Here is a 25,000-nt window from a genome sequence, read left to right on the forward strand (position 1 = left end):
TGACTATGCAAGTTAACTTTATATCCTTTAAAGTCCCAAACACACACAGACATTTGTGAGTAAAACAGTCAAAAACAGATAGTTTGACACAAGTACTCTAGGTGGAAATATACAGAGAGAGAAAAACAAATGCTGTAATTCAAGCAATCAGGCTACAAAGGTGGATGAGTTGTTTCTCACCGTTCTTTTGATCTTCTAAGTGTTGGTGACACAATGTTGTCAGTAGACTGATGGTTGATCTTTGCTTCAATAGCTGATCAGGTAAACCTAGGTCTTGTACCAAAGTTTTGTGTTTAGGGCTTCTAAGTTTTTAGTCTTTTCAGGCAGAAACCAAAAGAGATGCTTCTTGTTTGCAGGATTCCGGATATCTCAGAATGCACTGCACTCTCAGGTCATTAACAAACTGCAGATGGTCCAATTCAAAAGGGACATGTTAGGCAGTTTTTCCTTAATTCAAAGACTCCTGGTCCCACTCTGTCTCAAAGTATCTAACTCACTGTTCCAAAAAGTTATATAACCAAAATAAAGGCAAGGTTCAGTCTGAAACACAAGTTTTTCGAGTTTCACAGAGTCTAGTGAGACCTCTCGCTGCATCTTACCAAACTCATTGGCAATCTACACCAACCCTACAGTGACCCCCTTGTCAGATATTGGCCCATCCTACCACCTCCTAGAACAATTCACCACTCACTGGATATATGGCGAAAGACCAGAATCCCTGGTGATCATGCCACATTTGAAAGGCTGCTCTGTACCCAGATAAGCACTGACAGCTTGGTTTGGTAGCTGACAAATCATTTTGAAAATGTTGGAGAAGCAGCTGGAGGTCCTGGTGGAGGGGCTGGTGCAAAGGAGAAGTCTTCTTTCTGGAGTACCAGCAGAAGAGGCTATGGCACCAGACCTTGATCTGATATCAGAACTGAGGTCAATGCAGTCTCTAAGCTTTCAAGGAAAGGCCAGCAATGTCACAAGAATGTCAATCAGTAGCGTAAGCATTATACTCTTCTCTGTGCTATCCTACACTCAATCTATCTCTGCTACTTCACTCACCTCCTCACAAAGCTCCCGCTCTACCACTCTCACTACAGCCTGCAACAACTGCCCTCACTCATTTGCATCCGCCCCAAACACCCACACCGCTAACCATGCATGGCCTCAGTGGTGCCTACTCATCCCCCATGTCACATTAGCTTTTGACCACTTGCACCAGCACTAATAGCTGTACCACCCACCTGCATCTCACTCAATCCCTTCCTTTCTCTTATGACAGGACAGAACAGAAAGTGTGCCTGACTAGAATTTACACACCCTGTAAGAGAACAGAATCCTGCACCCTGCAGGAGAAGCTGGAACAACTTCTGTAGGTATGCCGAGACATCCATATCCCACCAAACGAATAAAATACCATTCATGAATAAAGTACCATTCTCCACTCCAATGCAACACTCAGAATGACCCCACTGCCAGTGTCACTCATTACACACTAAATATAACCATTAAGCACAACACTTCTTCTCTCAAGTCTTGTAGGTACTAGCGAAGCATCCACAGCTCGAGGAGAAATGGGCTGCTCCGCCAAACGCCACCTCCTTGACACAAGGGAGTGTGTCCCTCGGCCTCAGAGGGAACATCAGCAAGACTGTTGCCTATATCAATTGTTAGCTCAGATATTGACACCACAGTGGAAAGTGTTTAGAAAGTTTGAGAGCACAAGCTGGTAAGCACCTCAGTCTGACAGTTTCCCTGCTGGCCAAGAACAATACCTCAGGCCACTGGCACACAGAGGACTGCCAGAGACCAGGTACCTGTCAGGCTCAGGCAGGAGGGGACCCAGTAGTGTAGGTAATCAAGGACTTTGTCCAAACACACAAGGAGGGATAGAAGTAGCAGAGGTATGTGGAAGGTAATGGCCCTCATAGCCCAGAAGCTGCAGGAATGCAGCTACACTATGGGGATCCAATTACCTGAAGCATGCAATTGTCTGGCTGCCTCCACGGACAGGAGCCGCCTCCATGGGCAGGTTAGCAGCTGCCATGGAGACTTACATTCAGCAGCTCAGGGTCTACTGGATACACTCAAACGCCTGCACTCCTAACACCCCAACTATTGGTCCTCATACTGTTAAAGTTTGATACCATGAAAGATCCTGTCTCACACCATTAAAATTTGCCTTACTCCAATTAAGAACTTTAACTTTTATGGAAGGCCTATCCTTTTCCTTAGCTATTTTGAAACTAATAGGATTATGACCACTAGGCCCAAACAGTTCCTCTACTAACGCTTCAGTCACTCGCCCTCCCTTATCGCCCAACAGAACGTCAAGGTTTGCTCCTTCTCAAGTAAGTACATTTACATATTGATAAAGAAAATTATCATGAACATATTTAACAACTTCCTCACCATCCAAACCCTTAACATTATGGCAGTCCCAATCAATGTTCGGAAAATTAAAATCCCCTATTACAACCCGATTATTTGTAGATATATCTGACAGCTCTCTATATTTCAGCTGATCTTTGCAAACTTGGCTTTTTGAAGAAGATTCAAGAATTCTTCTGGACGTTTTTCAAGGGGACAATCAGGTATCGTACTGGATTCTCAACAAGGACTTTTTCCAGAAACAGGACAGCTAAACCTGGAAGCTCTTTTCCTTTAGCAAGAATTCCAAACAATGAAACCTGACAATCATAAACCCAGGCAGATGATATCCAGTTAACTAACAGTTAGTACATAACATGTGATGACCAAAAAAACGCCTTATTCAAAAAGATTAAGACCCTCATTAATGTCTTTTTTAAAAAAAACCTAGGTAACCACAATCTTTCAAACTCAAATCCACAAAAATTAGTAATTTTACAGTCTTCATAACAGGATTGGGTAGTTAAGCAGAGAATAGCCATGATCTTATTCATGGTGGAACTGCCCGCTTCTGCTTCTAATTTGTATGTTCGTAAATCTTTAACTTTGTTTATAACTTTAATGAAGAACCATCATCAACTGTGCAAAATTACTTACCGACGGGGCTGCAGACGGTAACCAAGACTATCCTCTTGTTGGGCTGTACTAGAAGTTGGGAGGGTAGTTAAACTAGCTAAGTGACTCTTACGGTGCACTGTAACAGACGCAACTGGCTGACTGGCTTCTTCTGTTACAATCACTGTTTCTATGTACTCAACTTCACATCCCATTGTTTTGTAAAAATAAAAAAATTTGAAAATAAGCTGCAGATATTTTTTCTGGTGAAGTTTAAGATTTGTGGTCAACCTAATTTTTAAACCAATAGCAGAGTGACAAACTAACATACATGCACAAAGAAGTGTTACTACCACTTATAATCTATTTCAATAAAATTAATAACTTTGTGATGGCTTCTTTCAATCTTGTTCAACCAATTTTTGTGACAACATTAATACATAACCTAACCAATATCACTTTAACAAAATGGGTTCCAACTAAAATCATACATTATTTACTCCATAAATCAATGGTATTATGCATTGCAAGTAGTTCAGTGGTGATGACCAGGGTATTTTAATATAGTAATGACTTGAAGGGATTAATGGCCCACTCTCAATTTCTCAAGATACAACTGTCACTACTGAGTAGTATTTTCCAGTACGTACAAAAAGTTAAATACACACTTTGTATATGTGAAGACAAAGAAAGATGAAACTGAGTCAAGAAGATTTACACAGTATAATTGCTGAACAAGAGTTCGTGCATATTAAAAGCTGCTAAGAACGTCTGTAACAACTTATGGTTCGCAGCCTTAAATTTAGATGTTGTTCAATTTACCATATGCATAGAATTTTTAAAAATAGATTGCATTGCCTTACTACTGCATGGTACAAAACAGAGTATGAGAACAAACAGAGAAGTCTGGGCATGAGTGAGACATAGATAAATGTGCGTAGATGAGAATTTGGTTTATGTAGGGCAGAGGATAAAGAAGTGCTCCATTTTCTATCCTTTTCAATCTGCAGTAGATGTAGAAGACAAATTGCTTCCTACAATAGATGGCATGGCAACAACTTAACATAGAGTTTGAACAGCCAGTAGGGCAGGTCTATAGATTCAGATAATTCCAAACTGAATTAAAGTGTGATGCAACAGTGAAGAAGGTAAGCGATTGACTGGCTCACTAGCAGCAGTAAAACCTATTAGTAGCTCATGCATTATTTAAAAAAAAAACTCCACTATGAGAAATAAATTTAATAACACATGATAAAGATGGCATGGCAGGTGATGTGTTGTAGCTGCTAGATGTGGAAGCTGATAATACAGACCATATTTCTTTATCTTGTCTTTATCTAATTCTCCTTCATTTAGAACTGAAGGCATGTACTCCCTAGCATCACTATTAATTCATAAACATCTATCACGTACGAATGGTTGAGGTGTTCCTGCAACGAAAGTAGTGATATGCACCATAAATATCACTGCCTAGTGCACGGATTTTGCTGTTGACATCTTGCTCTACATTGCCAGCATTTCACTTCTAAGCCATAGCAACCAAAGCAGTGTACAAAACTCCCAGGTGCAGGAAGCAAATACTTAAAAGGACCCATTAGTTTAATCTTTCCAATGGTAATAAATTATTAATTGGAAGATAAACTCAACCGTAGAACAACAATGCACACCACCACCTTTTCCATTTTTAAGTCCAAGTGATGATGGTGTAAAACTTGCTTAGATGCAGAAAAGCTGTGATTGTTGTTGATTTTAGAAGGGCAGCGCTATGATAATTACTGGCCAACTGTTTTCAAATCAGTCAAAAAGTCTCAGAAAAATATGGAACAGTGAAACTAATGGCATAAGTCACTTACAATTTTCTTTCTGTCTCTGATGTAGAAGGAGCAATAATGGCGTGTGGTCTCAGGAAAATCTGAGCTATAATCTCTTGATATTGAAAACGCATGTTATTCTGTACATGCCTCAGGTGAGGCTTTTAGATTGTATGTGGAAGAAAAGAGGCACTGCGGCTGAGCCCAAGCTCAGCATATCCAAATTTCACATATGCAAGTTCAGTTGTTGTAAAGAATGAAGCCCCATAGTAAAGCACAGAGCTATTTCAGAGTCCCTTCTGATGCCCAGTGGAGACTGACCAACTTAGCACAGGATGGGGATCAAACCTGAAATGGCTCGATGCTCGACAAATATTTTTTGTATTGGCACCAATAGTTGTGGCTCTGGTGGAGTGAAAGGGTTGTGAAAAGAGGTAAATATAAGGCAAAAGGAAACAAAAACGACAGTTTAAGCTTTCCAGCACTGAAAACTTGCAGGGCTTCAATTGTAGTCAAAGTATCAGGAATGTCTGCCAACAACCGCCTGTACATTTTATATTTTTCATACAAAGATAACAGTACCTTTGTTTTGGCTGCAGGCAGGAGGGAGTTGGAGTTGTTGTCGGTGGTGGAGAAGAGGACCCAGGCCAGGCCCCTTTGCTAAACACACAAGGGTTTTACATCTGCTGGATGTAGCACTTTGTTTTTGCTGATCTAACATCTGCACTATAGATCCCAGAGGGATAACAAATCTACTGGCCTGAGTGCCCCCTCTATTGCATGTTTGGAAGACAGATGTTTTGCTGCAAACAAGGCAATCCCTTAAACGTAAAGCAGGAGTCAGTACTTGGCTTATTTCAATCCCATTCTAATCTGCCAACTGTGCATCACACTTCGAGCTTGACTTAGGTTGGAGTCTGCTGTGAGGCATGGGAGATTTTTGGGTGTTTATTTATTGACTTCTGGTTCCATATCCAAAGAACATCAAAAAACACCCAGAAATCAAATTGTGTTTATTTCAACCAAGTGACAAAGAAGCGTGATTGATGAGATGCTCGGGGCCATTTTTAGATACACAGAACTATATCAAGAATAAAACATCCGTTTCACATATGAATGTGTAAAAATGCAGCTCAATTATCTTTTGTAGCTTACCTTTTGTTCTCAAATCACAGGCATGTGAAAAAAGCCCACACTCAATCAGTTCTGTTAAGTTCAACTAGTTATCAGTACAGAAACATAGCTCCTTCAAATATATTTGAGTGAGCTGTGCCAAGATTATTTTTAGCATGTAACTCACCCGAGCAAAAGCAATGTTTTTTCTGGGAAGCTATACTGCGCAAGATTATGGCTGTTGGCTGTCTGTTCCACTCCAATGATTGTATGTCCTTCAGTTTTCTTTTGCTGCAGATATTCAACCAACTGAGCAGGTCTCACCTATGAAACAAAGAAACTGAAGTCAGGAAACAAAATAATTTTACAAATTTAATATCCTCACATTTCAGTGAGCAACAACTGCAGTTTTGCCTTCTTTCTTCAACCAGGTGCCCCAGTCCCCCAAATATCAACAGCTCTCATTATCCCAACTTTTGAAGCCAGATCAACGGTAAAAGGCAATGCAAAAACTTCCAATGTAGAATATCAAACAGGAATATCATGAAGTTAGATAGGCACCTTGCCATGCAAAATCAGCTCCTTTCAGTTATCTGGCTATCATGAGCTCTCACCAACTCCTAACCTGACACAGCCAGGCAACTTTATCAATGTACATGGCACATATTCATGGCACATGTACACGAACCATAAGTATTCAGGGATGTGCAGCCTAGGTGGGTTAACTATGATAAATTCAGGGTTGGGAGGATAGGGTGGGATGCTGTAAGGGTCATTGAGATTCGATTGGCCAAATGGCCTCTATCTGCATCGTAGTGATTCTGTGATATTCAGCACATCTGGAAGGGGTATCTCATTGGATTTATTTTAGCTTGAAGATGAGAAATCAGCAGACCATCTGCTGACAGTATTGAGTCATCCTCTTACCATTAGTGCAGAAATAGGTTCATCACCTTCAAAGCTTAGACACAACGTGAGTATCATAAAATGAGAATTTTACCATTTTACATCAAGGCTTCTATTCTCCTTTTTAATAAGGAATAATCTCAACTTTTCAAGATACGTGTTTAAGAATGTTTTTTTAAAAAAATGACAATGTTAAATTATCATCCTTTTTGAACAGGTAACTGCACTCCCCTAATTCTGATCTCTTGCACATCACCAATTTTAATTGCCAATGTTTTTGGCTGCTTGGATCTTAAGCTTCAAAATTCATTCCTCAAATTTCTCCATCTCCTTTCCTTTAAGATGGTCCTTAAAACCCACATCTTTGACCATTTTTTGGCTCTTCGTCCTAACGTCTGTGCTGCTTGGCACTGTTCTCCTGTTTGCACCTGTGAAGTGCCTTGGGAAGTTTTGCTGCGTTAAACTGACTATATAAATACAAGTTTCTGTCATGATTTTCTCCTTTCAGATGAATTCAGGAACATGCATGGGCTGCTATTCCAAATGCTATGAAATGCCGTGAAAGAGGCTGCATGGTTTTAACATCTATCTCACCACCACCACTCCACTTTTCACATCCACTCTTGGTCAAAGTGGCGAATTTCCACTACAGAGGGTGGTAATGTGCATTTGGGTTTGCGGAAATCCATAGGTACAAACCTTCGGCCCTACGTCCACTTCTGTCCAGATTGTACTCACATTTAACTGGCAGGTTATCACAACAAAGCCCACTGTTTGTTTTAAGCAAGCTGCAAAACAGCGAGATATCTCTAGATGAGAAGGTTAAATTATTGTCAGTAGCCATATCATTTGACCTTCTAAAAAATCTTAAATCTGTGCAACAGAAAGAACTGCATGTTTGAAGTATCATATTGGATTTGCTCAATACCCTATTACTCTCAAAAATAGCAAACTTAGTACGCTTGCTTCTGAACCAAATGGTAACTAGCACAAGTCCCACTCCAGAGTTGAAGGACACAACCCACAACCTAACTTGGTACTTCAGTGAGGGAGTGCTGCACTTTCAAAAGTAATGATTTTAAAATTAGAAATTAAACCAAAGCTTTGCTTGCCCGCTGATGTACGTTAAAAAGATCCCACTGTTGTTTTTAAAAAGGGGATATAAGAGCACACTTCGGAGTTCTGGTCAATCTACATCTCGACATCAACATCACCACCTTCCTGTATGTAAACTGGCATCTCGTCTGATCTTAGTTGACCAGCTTGGACGTAACAGGTCAGAACAATGTCCTATGCTGGAAATGTCTAAGTTTCCTCCATAATGAAGAGGCTGTAGCACAAATGGTAATCGTACTGCAGTAGTGACCCAGAGCACCAGATTAATGTTGTGAGGACTTGGGTCCAAAAACTAATGGCTTAGTGACAACCACAATCGCTGTTGATGTTAAAAAATCTGCCCTATTGTGGCACAGTGGTGGCATCCCTATTCCTGAACGGGGAGGCCCAGGTTGGAATCACAGAGCCCTTATAGTGTGGAAGCAGGCCATTCAGCCTATTGAGTCTGCACTGACCCAACAAAGAGCATCCCACCCAGACCCAACACCCTCTACCCTATAGATTTTTTTCTTTATGCAGGGTTTCCGAGGAAGTGTCACTGGACCTGAAAGGTTAACTGATTTTTTCCCCCACGGATGCTGCCAGACCTGCTGAGCTTTACAAGCAACTTTATTTTGTACCCCTTACCCTATCCCTGAAACCCTGCATCTCCCAAGGCTAATCCACCTCACCTACACATCGCTGGACACCATGGATGATTTAGCATGGCCAATCCACTTAACCTGCACATCTTTGGACTGTGGGAAGAAACTAGAGCACCCAGAATTGGACATAATGCTCCAACTCAGGACAAATTACTGCTTTATATAGAGTTAATATAACTTCATTGCTCTTGCACTCATGTCTGTATTAGTAAAACCTAGGATACTGTATGCTTTATAAAACTATTCTCTCAACCTGTTCTTCTACCTTCAAAAACTTTGCATCTAGGTGCCTCTGCAACTGCAACCCCTTTAAAAATGTGTATTTTATTTGTTATTCTCTCAGAGTTCTTCCTAATAAAATGAATCACTTCACCTTTTTCTGCAATGAATTCCATTTACCACACGTCTGCCCATTCCGCCAATTTATCTATATTCTTTTGAACTTCTATACTATTCTCTCAACAGTTCACAACACTTCCAAATTTTATACCATCCAAAATTTTGTAATTGTGTTGTGTTATGTAAACCACATATGTGTACACAGTTTATCTATTATGAAAAACAAGGGTTTCAACGCCAATCCCAGGGTAACTCCACGATAAGTCTTTTCCCAGTCCAAAAGATATCCATTAATTACTACCGTATTACTATTTCCTGTCACTCAGCCACTTTCATAACCAGTGTTTACACTTCAAAAGCATTTCATTCTATAAAAAAATCTTGAAATACCCTCAAGTGGTGAAGGCACTATATAAATGCAAGTCTTCATTTTTGCACTTACTCTCCTGGCTTGTCTCCCATAGCAGGTGCATTGCTTGACATTTCACACTTGATTGATTGTTGAAACACTGGATACTGACACCATTTCACCGTGTGCTTCTTGTGGCTATGTGCCACCAGTAGCACTGGCTTTAGAGATGATTATTTTGAATTTGGCTTTGAATACATCACTTTCATTGCCAGTTTTTACCGTAGTTAGTTTGCAGCAAGGGTACGTGGCAAGGATATGCAAGTCAAGACTGCAGTTTTGTTGTAACTACATTTGAATGGGTAATGATAAAGCACGGTTACTTGCTTAATGTTGAACCTTCTCTTGCACGGCAGATTTAAAGTCAATGGAAATGAAACCTTGGATATCGGAAGGGATTCTGGAACATGACAGAAGGCAAAATTACCTATATTCTTTAATGCTGAAAAAAGACTTTTTTTGACGTTTTTCACCTTGCACTTATCAAGACAATTGCAAGAATGTCCAATAAATGGAAGAAATATTTTCATACTGTATGAGAAGAACATACAGATGAGTTGGCAAGAGGACTGTCCAGGGTAGAGGCAATGTCATGGAAAATGTACCAGCTAAAGGATGACTAACAGCAACTACCAATATTTCTTCAAATTTAAACCAGACTATAATTAAGGCATTGATCTGAGAACTGAACCAGAGAACGAAGGTCACCCATTTTATTCCATTTGAACAGGAACAGGAGCAGTATGTGCACATGGTCTTTCTGTCTACAAAGAACTGTACTTGTACATTAACATGTAGTTTTCAATAAGCACGTGTACCACACTGTGAGCCTAGCTGATAATCTTAAACTGGTTGTCAGCATAATTCTTAACAGAGTTGGGTCTATTTACAAAAATGTTGTCCAAATTGCTAGAGCAAATCTCATATTGCATACCATGATTTGAGTTTTGTAAGCTCTTGTTGAATACAGTCAGTACCTTGCTGGTTACAAAGAGCCAAAGGGACATGCTGTTTGATACAATAAGCCAGTCTTGAGGATGCATAGCCTAGACACCTAGCAGCACAGTAGCATTGAAATTCAGAAACACATGCTTGAAAAACTTGAAGCACAATGTCCAACATTAGATGCTTTCCAATGTTTGAACAATATCTGGAACAAGCGCAGTGTGTGTACATGTTTGTTCCTGTCTGCAATTAACTATGCCTTCTGTGTTACTGTGTAGTTTGCCATAGCTAATTCGTACCAACTGTTCCCTGGAAACCACATTGCTGCCATGCTAACATTTCTGCCCTCTGCCTGCTAGTGTTCCAATGATGCTCAACCCAAGCTAGAGGAACACCACCTAATTTGCAGCTGAACTTTACAGCCTCTAGTACTCAAAGTTGAGTCATACAACTTCAAAGTTAGACTTCTGCACTCCATCTTCCTTACATAATCTGAGTACAAGATGAAAAATGTCAACAAAATATGCCTTTTTCAGCAATACTCAAATCATAGAATTGTTACTGCCTGAAAAAAGGCCATTCGGCTCATAGTATCTGCACCATTTGCCTGCACACATTGGTACTAAGTCAATCTCCTGCCACTTGCCCGCATCTTGCGTGTTGTTTCTATTTAAATAACCATCTAATTCTCTCTTAAAAGCCTCAACTGAACCCACCTCCACCACACTTCCTAGCAGTGCATTTTAGAATCTAATCACCGATTGTGTGACAAAGTTCTTTGTAGCTCATGTTTGCTTCTCTTGCAAAACACTTTAAAATTGCATCTTGACCCTTTTACAAGCAGAAACAATTTCTCTGGTGTCTACTCTACAGAATTCTGTACTATCAAATGACTATACATTCCTTATCTTGTAGATATTTTTGGCAAACTTATTTTTGCTTAGGAGGAAGAAACAATAGATTCTGGCATCATTTCATAACAACTTCAAAGGGAAGAGAGTACATCAGTTTTACATTCACATATCTCTATGTTAGGTATTCATGTACTTATATATGCGTTCATTTGCTACTTGTTTATCTACAACATTAAATCAAGGTATAGATCCTAAAGTTATAAAATTAAATGCGATTACACAACATGTTATGTCTAAGATTCTGCTTAATTGAGTAATGAAGAGTCCAGGAGCTCTCCGGCATCACTGCAGGTGCAAACTTAACACTTAGCTACAGAGTGACCAACTTCAGAGTTCAAATTTCTTTAATGTCTTTCAATTCACATGACTAAATTAGCTATATAATGTCGTGTTACATCTGTAGTGAAATCCCAAACTGCCTGTCTTTATCATGGAATGTGGATTCTAACACTTTTATGGATTAGGGAAATCTTCAGGGAGCAGGGGTCACCTGCTTAAGAAACTGGAGTTAAATTATAAGGCAACAGCAATGACAAAAGGATACAATTCTTAAACTTTGTAAAATAACATTCAGTTAGGCATTGTCTACCTTTATATCACAGTATAAAAAGCCCTCCTGCATGTCTTACCCCAAAATCGAGTAAATTTAAAGTGATAAATTTTACTTCAAGCCCAAGCCTCCAACACTGACCCTTGTGTTTGAGACATTCTTGTACTGACTGAGGTAACAAAACTCTACCTACTGGAATTTTTAACTTTCTGTGTGTGTTGCGTCTTAAACAGGGACCCAAAACATAATTGTAACTAATGTCACAACATTCACTACTGCTGCCAAGAGACTGTTTAAACTGTAAAAATTCTATTAAATATTTCAATCCCCATTGATGTGTTACTTTGTTCACTTACACATTTTTGCATTCACAAGTTGAACACAGATACACATTTCAGACACCTGTCTGTTTCTCATGGGTTTTAAGCACAAACAAGTTTTTGAAATAACATTTCAAAAGTAAACTCAGAAGACAGTGTTTTAAATTGACCTGTATCAGATTCAATACTACACTCTTCAAAATCCAATTTCACTTTCTTTCCCACTGCCAGACATTCATACCTAAAACAAACACATACTGCAGCAGATTTACATTGTTTGACTGCTCTCCTATCAGTTACTGTTCAGACGTCATTAATACTGACGACCCACTGTAATAAGCTCCACTGTATCATTATTTAAACGTGACACAGATCAGGCCAAAAGTTGATGGATCAGTCGGTTTCTAGAAAGCGATGCTTGTAACAGTCAGAATGCTGCAGTGTCAATATCGACATCATTCATGTTTACGGATGCAAAAATATAACAACGTGTCGATGACTGGCGTTCTTACTAATCTCCACTCTGTAAATCCAGTGGAGACAAAGTACTTAAATAAACATTTTAAGATATCCTGTCTCGAGCTAAGCAGCTTGCTTTTGGAATTGAAAAGCAACCCAGTTCATTTTCCTAAAATGCACCTTCCAACATTATAAAGTAAAGCTGCAGCAAGAGTTAGAGCGTCATGCAGCATGGAAACAGACTCTTCAGTCCAACTAGTCCATGCTGAACATATTCCCAAACTAAACTAGTCCCACCTGCCTGTGTTTGGCCCACATCCCTCCAAACCTTTACTATTCAGGTCATTATCCAAATGTCTTTTAAATGCTGTAACTGTACCTGCATCCACCACTTCCTCTGGCAGTTCATTCCACACACTAACCACTCTGAAAAAGTTGCTCCTCATGGCCTTTTTAAATCTTTCTCCTCTTGCTTTAAAAATATGTCGGCTAGTTTGAACTTCCCCACCTAAGGGAAAAGACCTTTGGTATTCACCTTATCTATGCGCCTCATGATTTTATAAACTTCTAGAAGGTCACCACTCAATCTCCTACATTCCAATGAAAAAAGTTCCAGCCTATCAAGCCTATTTTTATAATCCAAACCCTCCATTCCCAGCAACATCCTTCTAAATTTTTTCTGAACCTTCCCAAGTTTAATAATATCCTTCCTATAACAGGGTGACCAGAACTGCACAGAGTACTCCAGGAGAGGTCTCACCAATGTCCTGTACAACCTTAACATGACATCTCAACTCCTACACTCAAAAGGTCTGAGCAGGTCCTCAACATTGACTCTGGACCCTATGAAGTTTCATGGAGCTATAACACTGAGCTAATCACTTAAAGTCTATGACGTATCTCTGCATATGTAGTATTCAGTCAGTATATTTGAAGTCTTACTATGAGGTGTTGTATAAAACTGCACTTTGGAAGGCTTTACTAATGCTAATTAATTCCATGCTGGCTTTGTTCTAATGTAGCAAAACCTTAAAGGAATCATCCAAATTTATAAATACACATTACATATAAAAATTAGAATTCAAAAAACACAAATATAATCTAAGTACTATCACTCTTCAGAAAGCCAATATTATTATTTTTCACTAAAATATAAAATTAGTTCAATTACTTCATTCATTAGGAGATTCACATTCATATAATGGCAGAAAGCCAGAATTCTTTTAATGCCAGAAATAAACTACAAAGATTAAATGTTATTGTTAATTTTAACCACTAAAGATGGTCAATAGAGCACTGGCAATATATATTGTGTATAGGTCAGTCCTATAAATGGGTGGCATGGTGGTTCAGTGGTTAGAAATGCAGCCTCAAAGTGCAAGGAATCAGGGTTCAATCCCAGCTTTTAGGGGCTGTTTGTGTGGAGTTTTCATGTTCTCCTTGTGTCTGCGTGGGCTTCCACCGGGTGTTCCGGTTTCCTCCTGTGGTCCAAAGATATGCAGGTTAGGTGGATTGACTATGCTAAATTGTCTGCAGTGTTTAGGGACGTGAAGGGTAGGTGGATTAGCCATGGTAAGTGCTGGGGTTATGGGGATAGGGTGGGGAGTTGGGTCTTGGTGAGAAGCTCTTTGGGAGGGTGGGTGCAGACTTTATAGGCCGAACAGCCTCTTTCCGCACTGTATGGATTCTAATGATTCTAAGAAATGCTTTTTTTTTTTAAAAAGCTTTTCCAGAAAGTCTGGAAGAGAACCAGAAAATAATTCAGAGACTATCTTCTATCCTAGTAATAACAGAAGCTCAATAAAAAGGTATTACAGGCGATAGGTATTATCCTGAAGCACTACGTTATTAGATCTTCACATTAAGCTAATTTAAGAAAAATAATCCTCCAATGATTATGCAGAGGATTTTCCCCACACTATGGTTGAGAGGACGCTGAAAATGTGTCTGCTATACTTCATGCACTTCTCCTATTTCTCTTATCCCCTCTTTCCTCAAGTTCTTGGAAGCACAGTAATGCTCCCTTTGTTTTCACCTTCCACCACATATATCTCTGTATCTAACAATTCAGCCCATATAATTTTTTTCACCCCCAGTGCGAGTCCACCATTAAGATATTTTTCCCACTCCTCTCAGCATTGTTCTACAATTCCTTGGTCCACTTCTCAGTTCCCTCCTACACCTCCTTTCCTACAACACCTTTCCACATAAGCACAAGAGATACAAGACTTGTCCATTTTCTTTTTTTTCCTGATTATTCATGGTCTAAATTCTGCTCCTAGGTGTAACAGTGTTTACATTTCTTTCAATTCATGTACTGCATTCACTGCTCTCGACATGATCTCCTCGACATTAGGGAGATCGAAAAAGTCCACTTTGCAGAGCACCTCACTTCAGTCCACATGTGTGACCTCAAGCTTATGGACACTTTCCATTTTAAGTGTCTGTCCTACTCTGACCAATCTATCCTTGGCCTCCTACAGTGTTCAAGTGAAGTTCAACACAAGCTCCAGGAACTTACTTTTCAACTCGGCATTTTACAGCCTTCAGGGCTCAATACTGAGTTCAACAAATTTAGAAACTAACCGCTGTTCCCACTTTTGCTTTGTGTGCTTCTCTCTCTCGTTTCACTCATTTAATTTTCTTTCATATGGCAGCTATTCAGGATCCTGCCATTCACACCTCTTCCAGATACATTCTTCTCTTGTCTAATCATCACTTTGACTTTGCACCATGAAGTTTTTTGTCATTTAATCTTATCTATCATCAACCGTGTCACGGATGACTCCTTTTGCTTTTTCTCTTTCACCCTCCTCTCTTTGCTTTGTTTAAAACTTATGATGTTTCTAACCTTTCCCAGTCACAGGTCACAGACCTGCAGTGCCATCATTGTTTCCATCATTTTATCTTTATTTCAAATTTCCAGAAACGACAATATTTTCCTTTTAAGTATTAAGCTCAATTCCTTATTCCCACCCAATACAGCCTGCCGCCTTTCCATTCAATGAAAGCTTCTGCATTAACTTCCCACAGGCCTCTGTAATAGAACTAAGATGAAATTACGTGTCTCATTTCTTTAAGATTCTAATCTGTTCATCGACCATTTCATCTTGGACATTCTCTGAACTGACATGAGTTATGATCATCTTAGTTGACAACAAAGACACCTATTTCCTAAAGTATTCATGAGTTGATCAGATCTTATCAATCCTTGCAGTGATACCTGTACCACTAAGATACAGGGAGGTCATTCAGGACTGAGAAGAGGAGAAATTTGTTTACACACAGTGGTGAGCCTGCCACAGAAAGTAGTTGAGGCAAAAATATTGAATGTTTTCAAGGAGTTAGATATAGTTCTTAGGGTTAAAGGGATCAGATGGTATGGGAGAAAGTGGGAACAGGGTACTGAGCTGGATGATCAGCCATGATCATACTGAATGGCACAGCAGGCTTGAAGGGCTGAATGGTATACTCCTGCTCTTATTTGCTACATGTGAAGGGGCAAGATTCTAATATGCCACTGCATGGATAACGAGATGGCCTGCATTCAAGTCCACTTCGGTGCCTATATCTGCAGCATGGAATTACTCTTTCATTTCTGATCTATGAAATCAAAAAGATGGCAAACACCCACCTCAATGACTGACAGCCATTGTTCAGCAGACACACTGAGGGCTTGAAACTGTTTGTCATTCACACAATGCATGTTGTTTACAACAAGTGCAGAAGCCCCAAATATCTCACTAGTCCGACATAAACCTGGAGGAAAAAAAAGCACACATTAACCATCAAGTTATCAATACAACACTCAAAAATAATAGACATTCTAAGTATGGGATGGGGATATATTTAATTACCTGCTTTCAGCTCATCTCTATTGAAGCACCAAAAATAAAAAGCTATGCAAAAAAACCTGGAGAAACTAAAAAAGAAGCTGTCAGATGTTGACATTATATTAAGTTCAAGAATTTCTTGAAAGCCAACTTATGGTTCTTAAGTTATTTCAGACAAATAACACTCACAAGGGAGGCATATTGCAGTGAAGTAGAAACAGTGTGCCTCAGGCAAAGCTTGATTCCTCATTTTAGGCGTTCCTGACCTCAAGCCTATTGCTTTCGGCAAGAATAATTAACTTGTATTCCATTGTGATTTTCAGGACCTCAGGTGCTCAAAAGTGCTTTCCAGACATTCAAATGCTGCTAAAGTGCAGTCACTTTGTACTCTCAAAATGTAGCATCCTACTGGCACACAGCAATGTCCTATAAACAACAAGGTGAGAACATCCAGGATTTTTTTTTAGTTTTTTTTGTCAGACAGATTAATTTTGGCCAGGAGGCAAAGAACTCCTTTGCTCTTCTTTGAAGTAGTCTCATGGGAACTTTTACATCCACCCAACAGAGCAGATATTCACTCAGTTTAAGACTTGATTCAAAAACTGCAGCTTTGACAATGTTGTACTCCTTCAGCATTGCAATTTAGTGCCAGCTTGGATTTGAGGGGTCACATTTGCCTTAAACCTGCAACGTTTTCTGCTGGAGACATGAATGAAGTGTCAAGCACAAGACATATGTTTCCCATAGGTTGGTCATGGGGCAAAGATTTATCAGGCAATTATTTGTGCAGTCATTGTGTGACAGAGCTACAGGAGTAGATCTTTCCTTTCTCTTAACTACCATTAGTAAATGGAATGGTAGACTTAACAACAGAGGAAAATGCCACAATAACAAAAAACAATGACAATGGAAACTCTTACTTGATCACTAACTTTGCAATAAGTTAAGAAAATTCAATTTTAACGAGGGAATCCATACAAAGAAAGAAAAAATACTTTAACAAACCTCCCAGTATCTGCATAAAGCAAGAGATACTGAAATATCATAGCACTTCAGGAGCAAGTTTGTACAGTATTGTGGAGATGCAGGAGAACTAACACAAATGTAATGGACGAAGGAATTTTTATGAGCCGTTGCGCTCCAAGAGTTGAGCACTTTTTCCTCACGATCAAATTTTCCTTCTCAAACCATCATTTCTTTTGTTCTACAAACACCTAATAAGTGGGCTATATACAAGTATGAGCTCTGATGGGTCGAGTTTCAGCAGGTCATTTCACTGCACAGAGCATCATAGCCAACACTAAAATTTACACTTATCGTTCTTCAACAGGGATGAAAAACCAAAACCTGTGCTAATTTTCACTTGCATAACCAGGGGAAAGCAAGGAACATTGCAGCGTTCCTACCACTGGATTGGCTGGAAACAGATGAACCAGCACAGAAAAACAATGAAATCCAAACATTCCTATTGTGCATTACGCAGCCACTCAATTAAGCAGCCCAGTGAACAATTGGAAAAACTTGTTAGGGCTAAATTTCTAGAATATGAAGGCATTTTTAATGTGCAAGGCATTATAATTTTATATTAAGCACAATGATGGCCAAGAGCAGAAGATTAAAGAAAAAGGTTGAGGATGGCATGCATGACATAAAACTGTAAATAACTTTGAGCATGATTTCAAAGATACATTTGAAGCAAACAATGTAGTTCATACGTCCACAATAAAACAATACTACCTAGCATTTAAATTAGAGAGATATTTATTGAAATAAATTTAATCTGTCACCACACATCAACAGGTCTTCTTTAAAATGGGGGAATGCAAAGCTAAATGACAACCCCAACGAGCAGATTTCAAGATGGAAAGGACTTCCGTGTAAGCTTTAAAAATTTGCTCACAGAATGTGGGCATCACTGGCTAGATCAACACTTACTGCCTATCCCAAATTTCCTAGAGGGCAGTTAAAGGTCAACCGCATTACTGAGAGTCTGGAGTCACATATATGTAACCTAACACAAAATAGAGTCAAATGAACTACAGTTTGCTTAATGTAGCGCACAGACATAAATGGCAGTATAAAGGAATTTTTTTTTTAAAAAACCTATGATAAACCAGAAGTTAACAGAACTGCAAAGTTAATACCTAAAATTTTAAAACATCAGTTACCTGAATTAAACCCAAAATAGGGTGCAATAAATTAAAGCAGATAGATTAAAAGCCCATTGAACTGTGGCAAAGCTATTCAAATCTGGAAATTCAATTCAGAGCTTTACAAGTGTTTTGACGAAGAACTGGCAGTTGTAGCAGGAACACTTTTATTTCTTATCCAGAAATAGAAGACTATGATTTTAAATGTCTTGTATTATACAATTCGAAATATTTATTTCTCCTTTGAAAAACGTAATGATTTAATATACATAGGTGGATTTTTTGATGCTTATTTCATACTCATTACTGTAGCTTGCAGCACATGGAAGTTGATTAAAAGATCAAAGGATCATTTAAAAAAATGAAATGGCCGAAAAGGGAAAAAAAAATCTCAAAAAAAATTTTGTGGATCAAACTAAAAGGAATAACTCCAGCAAAAATACTCTGCTCCTTGATTTATTCACTAACTTCATTAGATTTCTGGATCTCATTTGTCACCCAGATTTTCCCCAACATTTGCCGCACTTTTAAGCTTGGGTATCACAACAAGATTCCTGGTTTGAAGTATGAGAGAACAGCTGTGTTTTGACTGGCTTTGGACTTTGTTCATCACAAAAAATGATTTGGTCACAGATCTTGAGGAAATAATATTATGTAAGGATATATGATTTAGAACCACGATAAAAACATCAGAAATGGAGAATGAACAGGCAAGTTAGTCTTTGAGAATACTCTTCCATTCAATATAATTAAGGCTGATCTTCTACAACTCTACCTTCTGCTTTATTTGTTTGGAAGAGATGGCAGGGGTGGGAGAGACAGGTGGTAAACTGATGCTAGAACCATCGCCCTTCCTGATTCACCTTGTCACACCGTGTGGCCATATTGAAACATTGATTAACAAAGCAAAAATGTGGAGTGAGAAGACAACGTACTATTTTTGCTACCACAAATTCAAACACTGGAGCTAATAGTGGCAAGAGTTCCATATTTTGTTCATTTAGAATAAAAATAGTTCTGCAAAAAAAGTCTAATTCTGGTGGAGTCTATGGCTGTGATGCTGGAAAACCATATCAGGTCAGACAGCATCCGGGCCCAAAACATTGACTTACTTGCTCCTCAGATGCAGCCTGACCTGCTGCGCTTTTCCAGCCTCACACCTATAATCTCTGGCTTCCAGCATCTGCAGCCCTTATTGTCTCTAATTCTGATGGGTTTGTGCAGGAGCTGGACTGAAAATTATAATTCTAAATAGTACGCTACAATTTTAAGCACAAACAAGATACTGATCTCTTGCATTATATGGATCAACTACTGTGGCCAAAATAAATTAATCTATCTCACTTAATACTAACACAAAATGTGGTTTAATCTCCTCATGCAGAAGGAAGACTGCAACCAAACAATGGCTGCTAGACATGTGGTATTCCCTTTCATGTTCTGGCATTTATTATGGAGGCATGAACAACAAGAAATTAATAAAACAAAACCAAACCAAAAAGTCAAAGCACCTCAGGTAAGGAACCAGTCAGTAGGTGGATTTGCTCTTCAGTAAGCAATTTGACTTTCATCAGGTCTTTCACCTTCTCCATTACAAAGGCATACAAATAAATGCGCCAACATAGATGCAAGAAGTCTTAGGCACAAACTGAACCCAAAGCTGTGGGTAGCGTAATACTTGTACTGAAATACAGCAGGGAAGAATATCTTTGAAACACAAAACATATCCTTACCTCCCAGGTTAGCAGACTTATCAATAAGTGATGCCACTATAATTAGGCTGCTATCAGAAGGTTTTCCAGAGTTTGTGGTTCTTTGCTGACAGATCAATTCCAGAACTTGGTCTGGGACACTATTCTTCCACGGTATTATCTTCTTTTGTATATCTGTCCAATCATCATCTTGACTTACTTCAGCGTGGTCATAACCTGTTAAACATTTGCAACCAACAGTGAACCTTATTTGGGCCACTGATTTATTAAGCAAGCATTCTGGACATAAAGATTACTTTTGTGATTGACCATTATTATTTCTTTACCAAAAAAAGGATCAACTGACTCTTTTGTTAGAAACCTGTGAAGACAAAACTAAGGTGCACAATAATAGATAGTTTTAAAAGCTAAAAAAAGTTAATTAGGAAAAGAAGCCTTCATAAACAATAAAATTACTGCATATGCTTCTGTCCTCATAGAGCCTAATGCCAAGCTGTTAGATTTTATACCACATTTCCCCAACATTGACACTTCTTTCACAGTTTCAATGCCATATGTACTTGATTTGGTGATCTGCACACAAGCTAACCACTTAAAATTTACTGAAAACAAAAAATGTTAGAAATCACAGTGGATCAGGTAGCATCTATGGAGAGAGAGCAAACTAACATCTTGAGTCTAGATGAATCTTGAAATGCTCTAACGTTTTGAGTCTAGATGACTCTTCATCAGCTTGCTCTCTCTCTCCATGGTTGCTGCCTGATCTGCTGTGATTTCTAACATTTTTTTTCCAGTACAGATTCCAGCATCTGCAATAATTTCTTCCTCTTAAAATTTATTATTTTGCAATGAACTGTAACACTCTCCAAGGCCAGAATCAGACAGATTGGGACCTCTAAAATGACAATCACCAATCTAGGATTTATATGTCATTACACTTCGAAGTTCAGTTTTAAAATTGCAAAGTACATTTTCCCCTTGAATCTTAATATTAAGAAATAATAGAACTTAGATACAATGACTGAAAACAATTGAGACTGATTTTATTTGAATTAAGGACACTAACTGGGAGATCTGAATATAAAAGGAACAGGGAGAGATAGATAAGAACAGTGTGTTACTATTGACACTTACTGAAAAACCAAAACGAGGGGACATATTTATTGCATTGACCATTTAGACAAAGACAATATATCAGATAAATAAATCAAGGTGGAAAGCTTTAAATCAGGAGAAATTGCAGAAGGCCAAAATAAGGGACAGCATTATTAACAAATTAAAAACAATAACCAGTGAACCAGTCTAAAGGGAAACTAATATTTTAATAATTCAATAACTTATTGAAGAAAAGTGCTGATTAAACAGACTAAATAAATACAGCAAGTGTGATGCACTTGAATTTTCAAATATATTTAATAAAATGTGACAAGAGGACCTTTCTAAAAGTGCAGCTGGATGTGTGAAAAAGTGAAGTGGTGCCTTGGATAAAGCAATGGCTGAAGAAATTTCCAAAGCAGTCAAATTGTTTTTTTTGACATTGGTATGATGCAGCTTGTGGTGTGCTGCAAAGAACTAATATGAAACAAAAAATATTTGATTTACAATCATAATAAGAACATAGGAAGTAGGAGCAGGATAGGGAATTTGGTTTTCGAGCTTGCCCTGCTATTTAATATAAATAAGGCTGATCTTCTACAACTTGACTTTGCTGATGTATCTCCATACCTCTCAATATCCAAAAGAACTATTAAGCTTGGTCTTGAATATATTCAATGATTGAACATCCAAAGGTTTTTAAGATTCAGAATTCCATAGACACATTGAGCGAATCAATTTCTCCTCTTCTCAGTACTAAATGGCCATCCCTGTATTATGAGATTGTGATCTCATATCTAGGCACCTGGCTAAGTAAACACTTCATTTTTCAGAATAAAATAACACAAAGAACTGTGGATACTGGTGATATGAAGCAAAACAGAAAATGCTGGAGAAACTCAGCAGGCCTGGCGTCATCTGTGGACAGAACAACAGTTTTGAGTGCAGTGGCTCTTTGTCAGATCTAAAGCAGTTGGGAAATGATGGCATTTATGTTGATAATGGAAGGTAAGGTTGGGGAGAAAGGAATGAGTTGAATAGATGGAGGCGGTGGCCACAGAGAGAGAAAAAGGAGAAAACAGAGAAGCAGATAATGTGAATGCTGACAAACCAGGAGAGTGACAAATGTTGAACGGGTGCTAACAGGAAGTATTAATAGCTGAAAGTGAGTTGGCTGTACTGGGAGAAACCCACACAGAACAGAACCGGGGGTGTCAGCGTAGTTAATGAACATGGAGTAAGATGTTCATTCTCCACTATTCAACTCATTGCACCTGCCCAAATCAACATAAATACACTTTCTCAGCTGCTTTCAGTTCTGACAAAAGGGTCACTGGACCTGAAACATTAAGTTGTTTTTCTCTCCACAGTTGATGCCAGGCCTGCTGAGTTTCTCCAGGATTTTCTGTTCTTTTGTTTCACGTCGTCCATCAAGTAAGACCAACAAACCTGAGCACAGTACCCAAGGTGTGTCCTTACCAATGCCATATATATTTGGATTCAAACTTCTTTACTCTTGAAAAATGAGGGGTCAGACCAAGGGAAATGTACTTTTGCAAAGTACTGTTGGAGCATGGAGTGTAATATCGGAAAGAATAGTTGAAGCAAGGAAGATGGGATTTTAAGCAAAAACTAAACTAAGATAAGGAACGGAAAAGAATCGAGTAGTGGGATTAGTTTGCACTATCCCAGCATTAAGGTACGAATCAACTAACTTCTGTTTGTGTGGCTTGTATGGCCAAAGGTGAAGCAGTCCATACTCAAATGTGACAAGATCAGGACAATATCCAGGTATGATTTGAAAAGTAGCGAGTAACACTGATGCTACACAAAAGCCAGGCTGTAACCATCCCCACTAACAGACAATCTAAGCACCACCACTTTACATTCAAATGATGTTATCATCACTGAATCCCCCCCTAGTCAACATCCTTGTACTAAGGACAGGATGACTCTCATCTGGTTGTTCCCTGAGCAGACTGTTAAAGTCATTTGGCAGAATGCCTCATCACCAGAACTACAAACAAGTGCCAAGACATCGTTTAGCTGTTGATGAGAAGGGCACTGCCTGTGAGATTCTTCATATACGCCCAGATTCTCTGTCTTACCATACGCTGCCTTCAAAGCAACAGAGACCGCCACACATCTCCTTCTGAATGTGCCTTCGCAAAAGGAAGTTTGGAGACAGATGCATGGTTTTTTTTGTCAAGGTTCGTCCCAAGTAGCTTTGTGATGCGGGACTCTGTGCTCTCTGGTTGATCCCCAAGACACACAACATCATCAGCACCTGGAGGACCATCAACTTGGTGAAAGACATGCTTTGTTATGCCTAAACTTGTAGGTCTTCCAGAGCAAAGAGATGATCTTGATGAGTGTTGTGGACTGGCATATTCCAAGGTCCAGGACTATGTGCTGAGGGACACACTAAAGCTTGGGGCAGTGTGGAAAGACCACTGTCTGAGGTCTTTTGGCCTCAGAACAATGGGGGTACATTCAGTTATCGGACCTTCCCAGTGCCTCAAATGCATGTAAATATAGTATTATGTAAGCAAGGAATGCCTTGGGTTTGTTTATTCTACACATGTAAAGACTGTACAGAATTGAACTGCTCTAGTGACCATGTATGTATATAAAGATTTTTTTTTAATGGAATAAGGTATTTTTTGAATTAAAACAAATTGATCAGAAACAGAACTGGACTTGCCATATAAATGCAGAGGCTATAACAGCAGGTCAGATGCTAGGAATACTGCAGTGAGTAAACTCACATTCTGACTCCCCAAAGCCTGTCCACCATTCACAAGGCACAAGTCAGGAGTGTAGTGGAATACCTCCCCACTTGCCTGGATGGGTGCAGCTCCAACAACATTCACGAAACTTGACACCATTCAAAACAAAGCAGCCCGCTTGATTCTTTGTGGCTGTGATGCCAGTAGCAGCAGTGTGTATTATCTGCAACATGCATGGTAGAAGTTTTCCAAAGGTCCTTATACAGCACCTTCCAAACCCACAACCAATTCAATCTAGATCAAGGGCAGCAGATACAAGGGAACACCACCACTTGCAAATTCCCTTCCAAGCCACGTTCAATCCTGACTTGGAAATATACTGCCATTCTTTCACTGTTCAAAAATTTAGCTCATCATCACCTTCTCAAGGAGACTAGGGACAAGCAATACATGGTGGCCTGCCAGTGATGCTCACATTCCATTGGTGAATTTAAAAATTTTGACCTTTGATCTGTAAAATGACAAATTCAACACAAAGCCCACATGATTGAAGAACCTAGAAACCAATGTTGTTTTCAAGTTTTGTTTCAATTTAAAGTTCTGCTTTTACTCTTTGGATTCAGGAAATTCTGCCAGAACTGAAATGTGCCTCCTAAACAAATATATTAATTGGCAGAACTGTCTTGTCAGAATAACTGCTGCAGTACTAAAGTTCTATTTCCATGTTTCTATTTTGAGAGCTGATCTCTCTTTGCCATAAAGAAGTTGATTTGCATTTCACATTGTTTGATTCTTGTACTGCTTGAGGGCCAAAGTATGTCTCATTCTGCATTTAACATTTTGAATTAATTTCAGATTATATTTGCTGGACTGAAAACTGAACATGCATTAGTAAGCTCAGTGGATGATCAGAGAAAGTCAATTTACAGTTTGCAAAATAGTTCTGTACATTGTTAGATATTTAAGACATCACTGGAGAGAC

The 25,000-nt window shown here is 39.0% G+C and overlaps 1 protein-coding gene across 1 annotated transcript in view; it reads right to left on the reverse strand.

Moving 5' to 3' along the window:
• LOC109933599 (probable methyltransferase TARBP1) overlaps positions 1-25,000 on the reverse strand; it is a 30,077-nt gene that overhangs the window by 3,637 nt on the left and 1,440 nt on the right. Inside the window, exons 2-4 of the mRNA XM_048601373.1 lie at positions 20,216-20,473; positions 16,134-16,258; positions 6,085-6,221 (exon numbers count right to left, since the gene is read on the reverse strand). Of these exons, the coding sequence (XP_048457330.1) occupies positions 6,085-6,221; positions 16,134-16,258; positions 20,216-20,473 (520 nt within the window). The remainder of the gene's footprint in view (positions 1-6,084; positions 6,222-16,133; positions 16,259-20,215; positions 20,474-25,000) is intronic.

This window comes from Rhincodon typus, chromosome 9 (assembly GCF_021869965.1).
Source record: "Rhincodon typus isolate 14 chromosome 9, sRhiTyp1.1, whole genome shotgun sequence".
Taxonomy (NCBI): Eukaryota; Metazoa; Chordata; class Chondrichthyes; order Orectolobiformes; family Rhincodontidae; genus Rhincodon; species Rhincodon typus.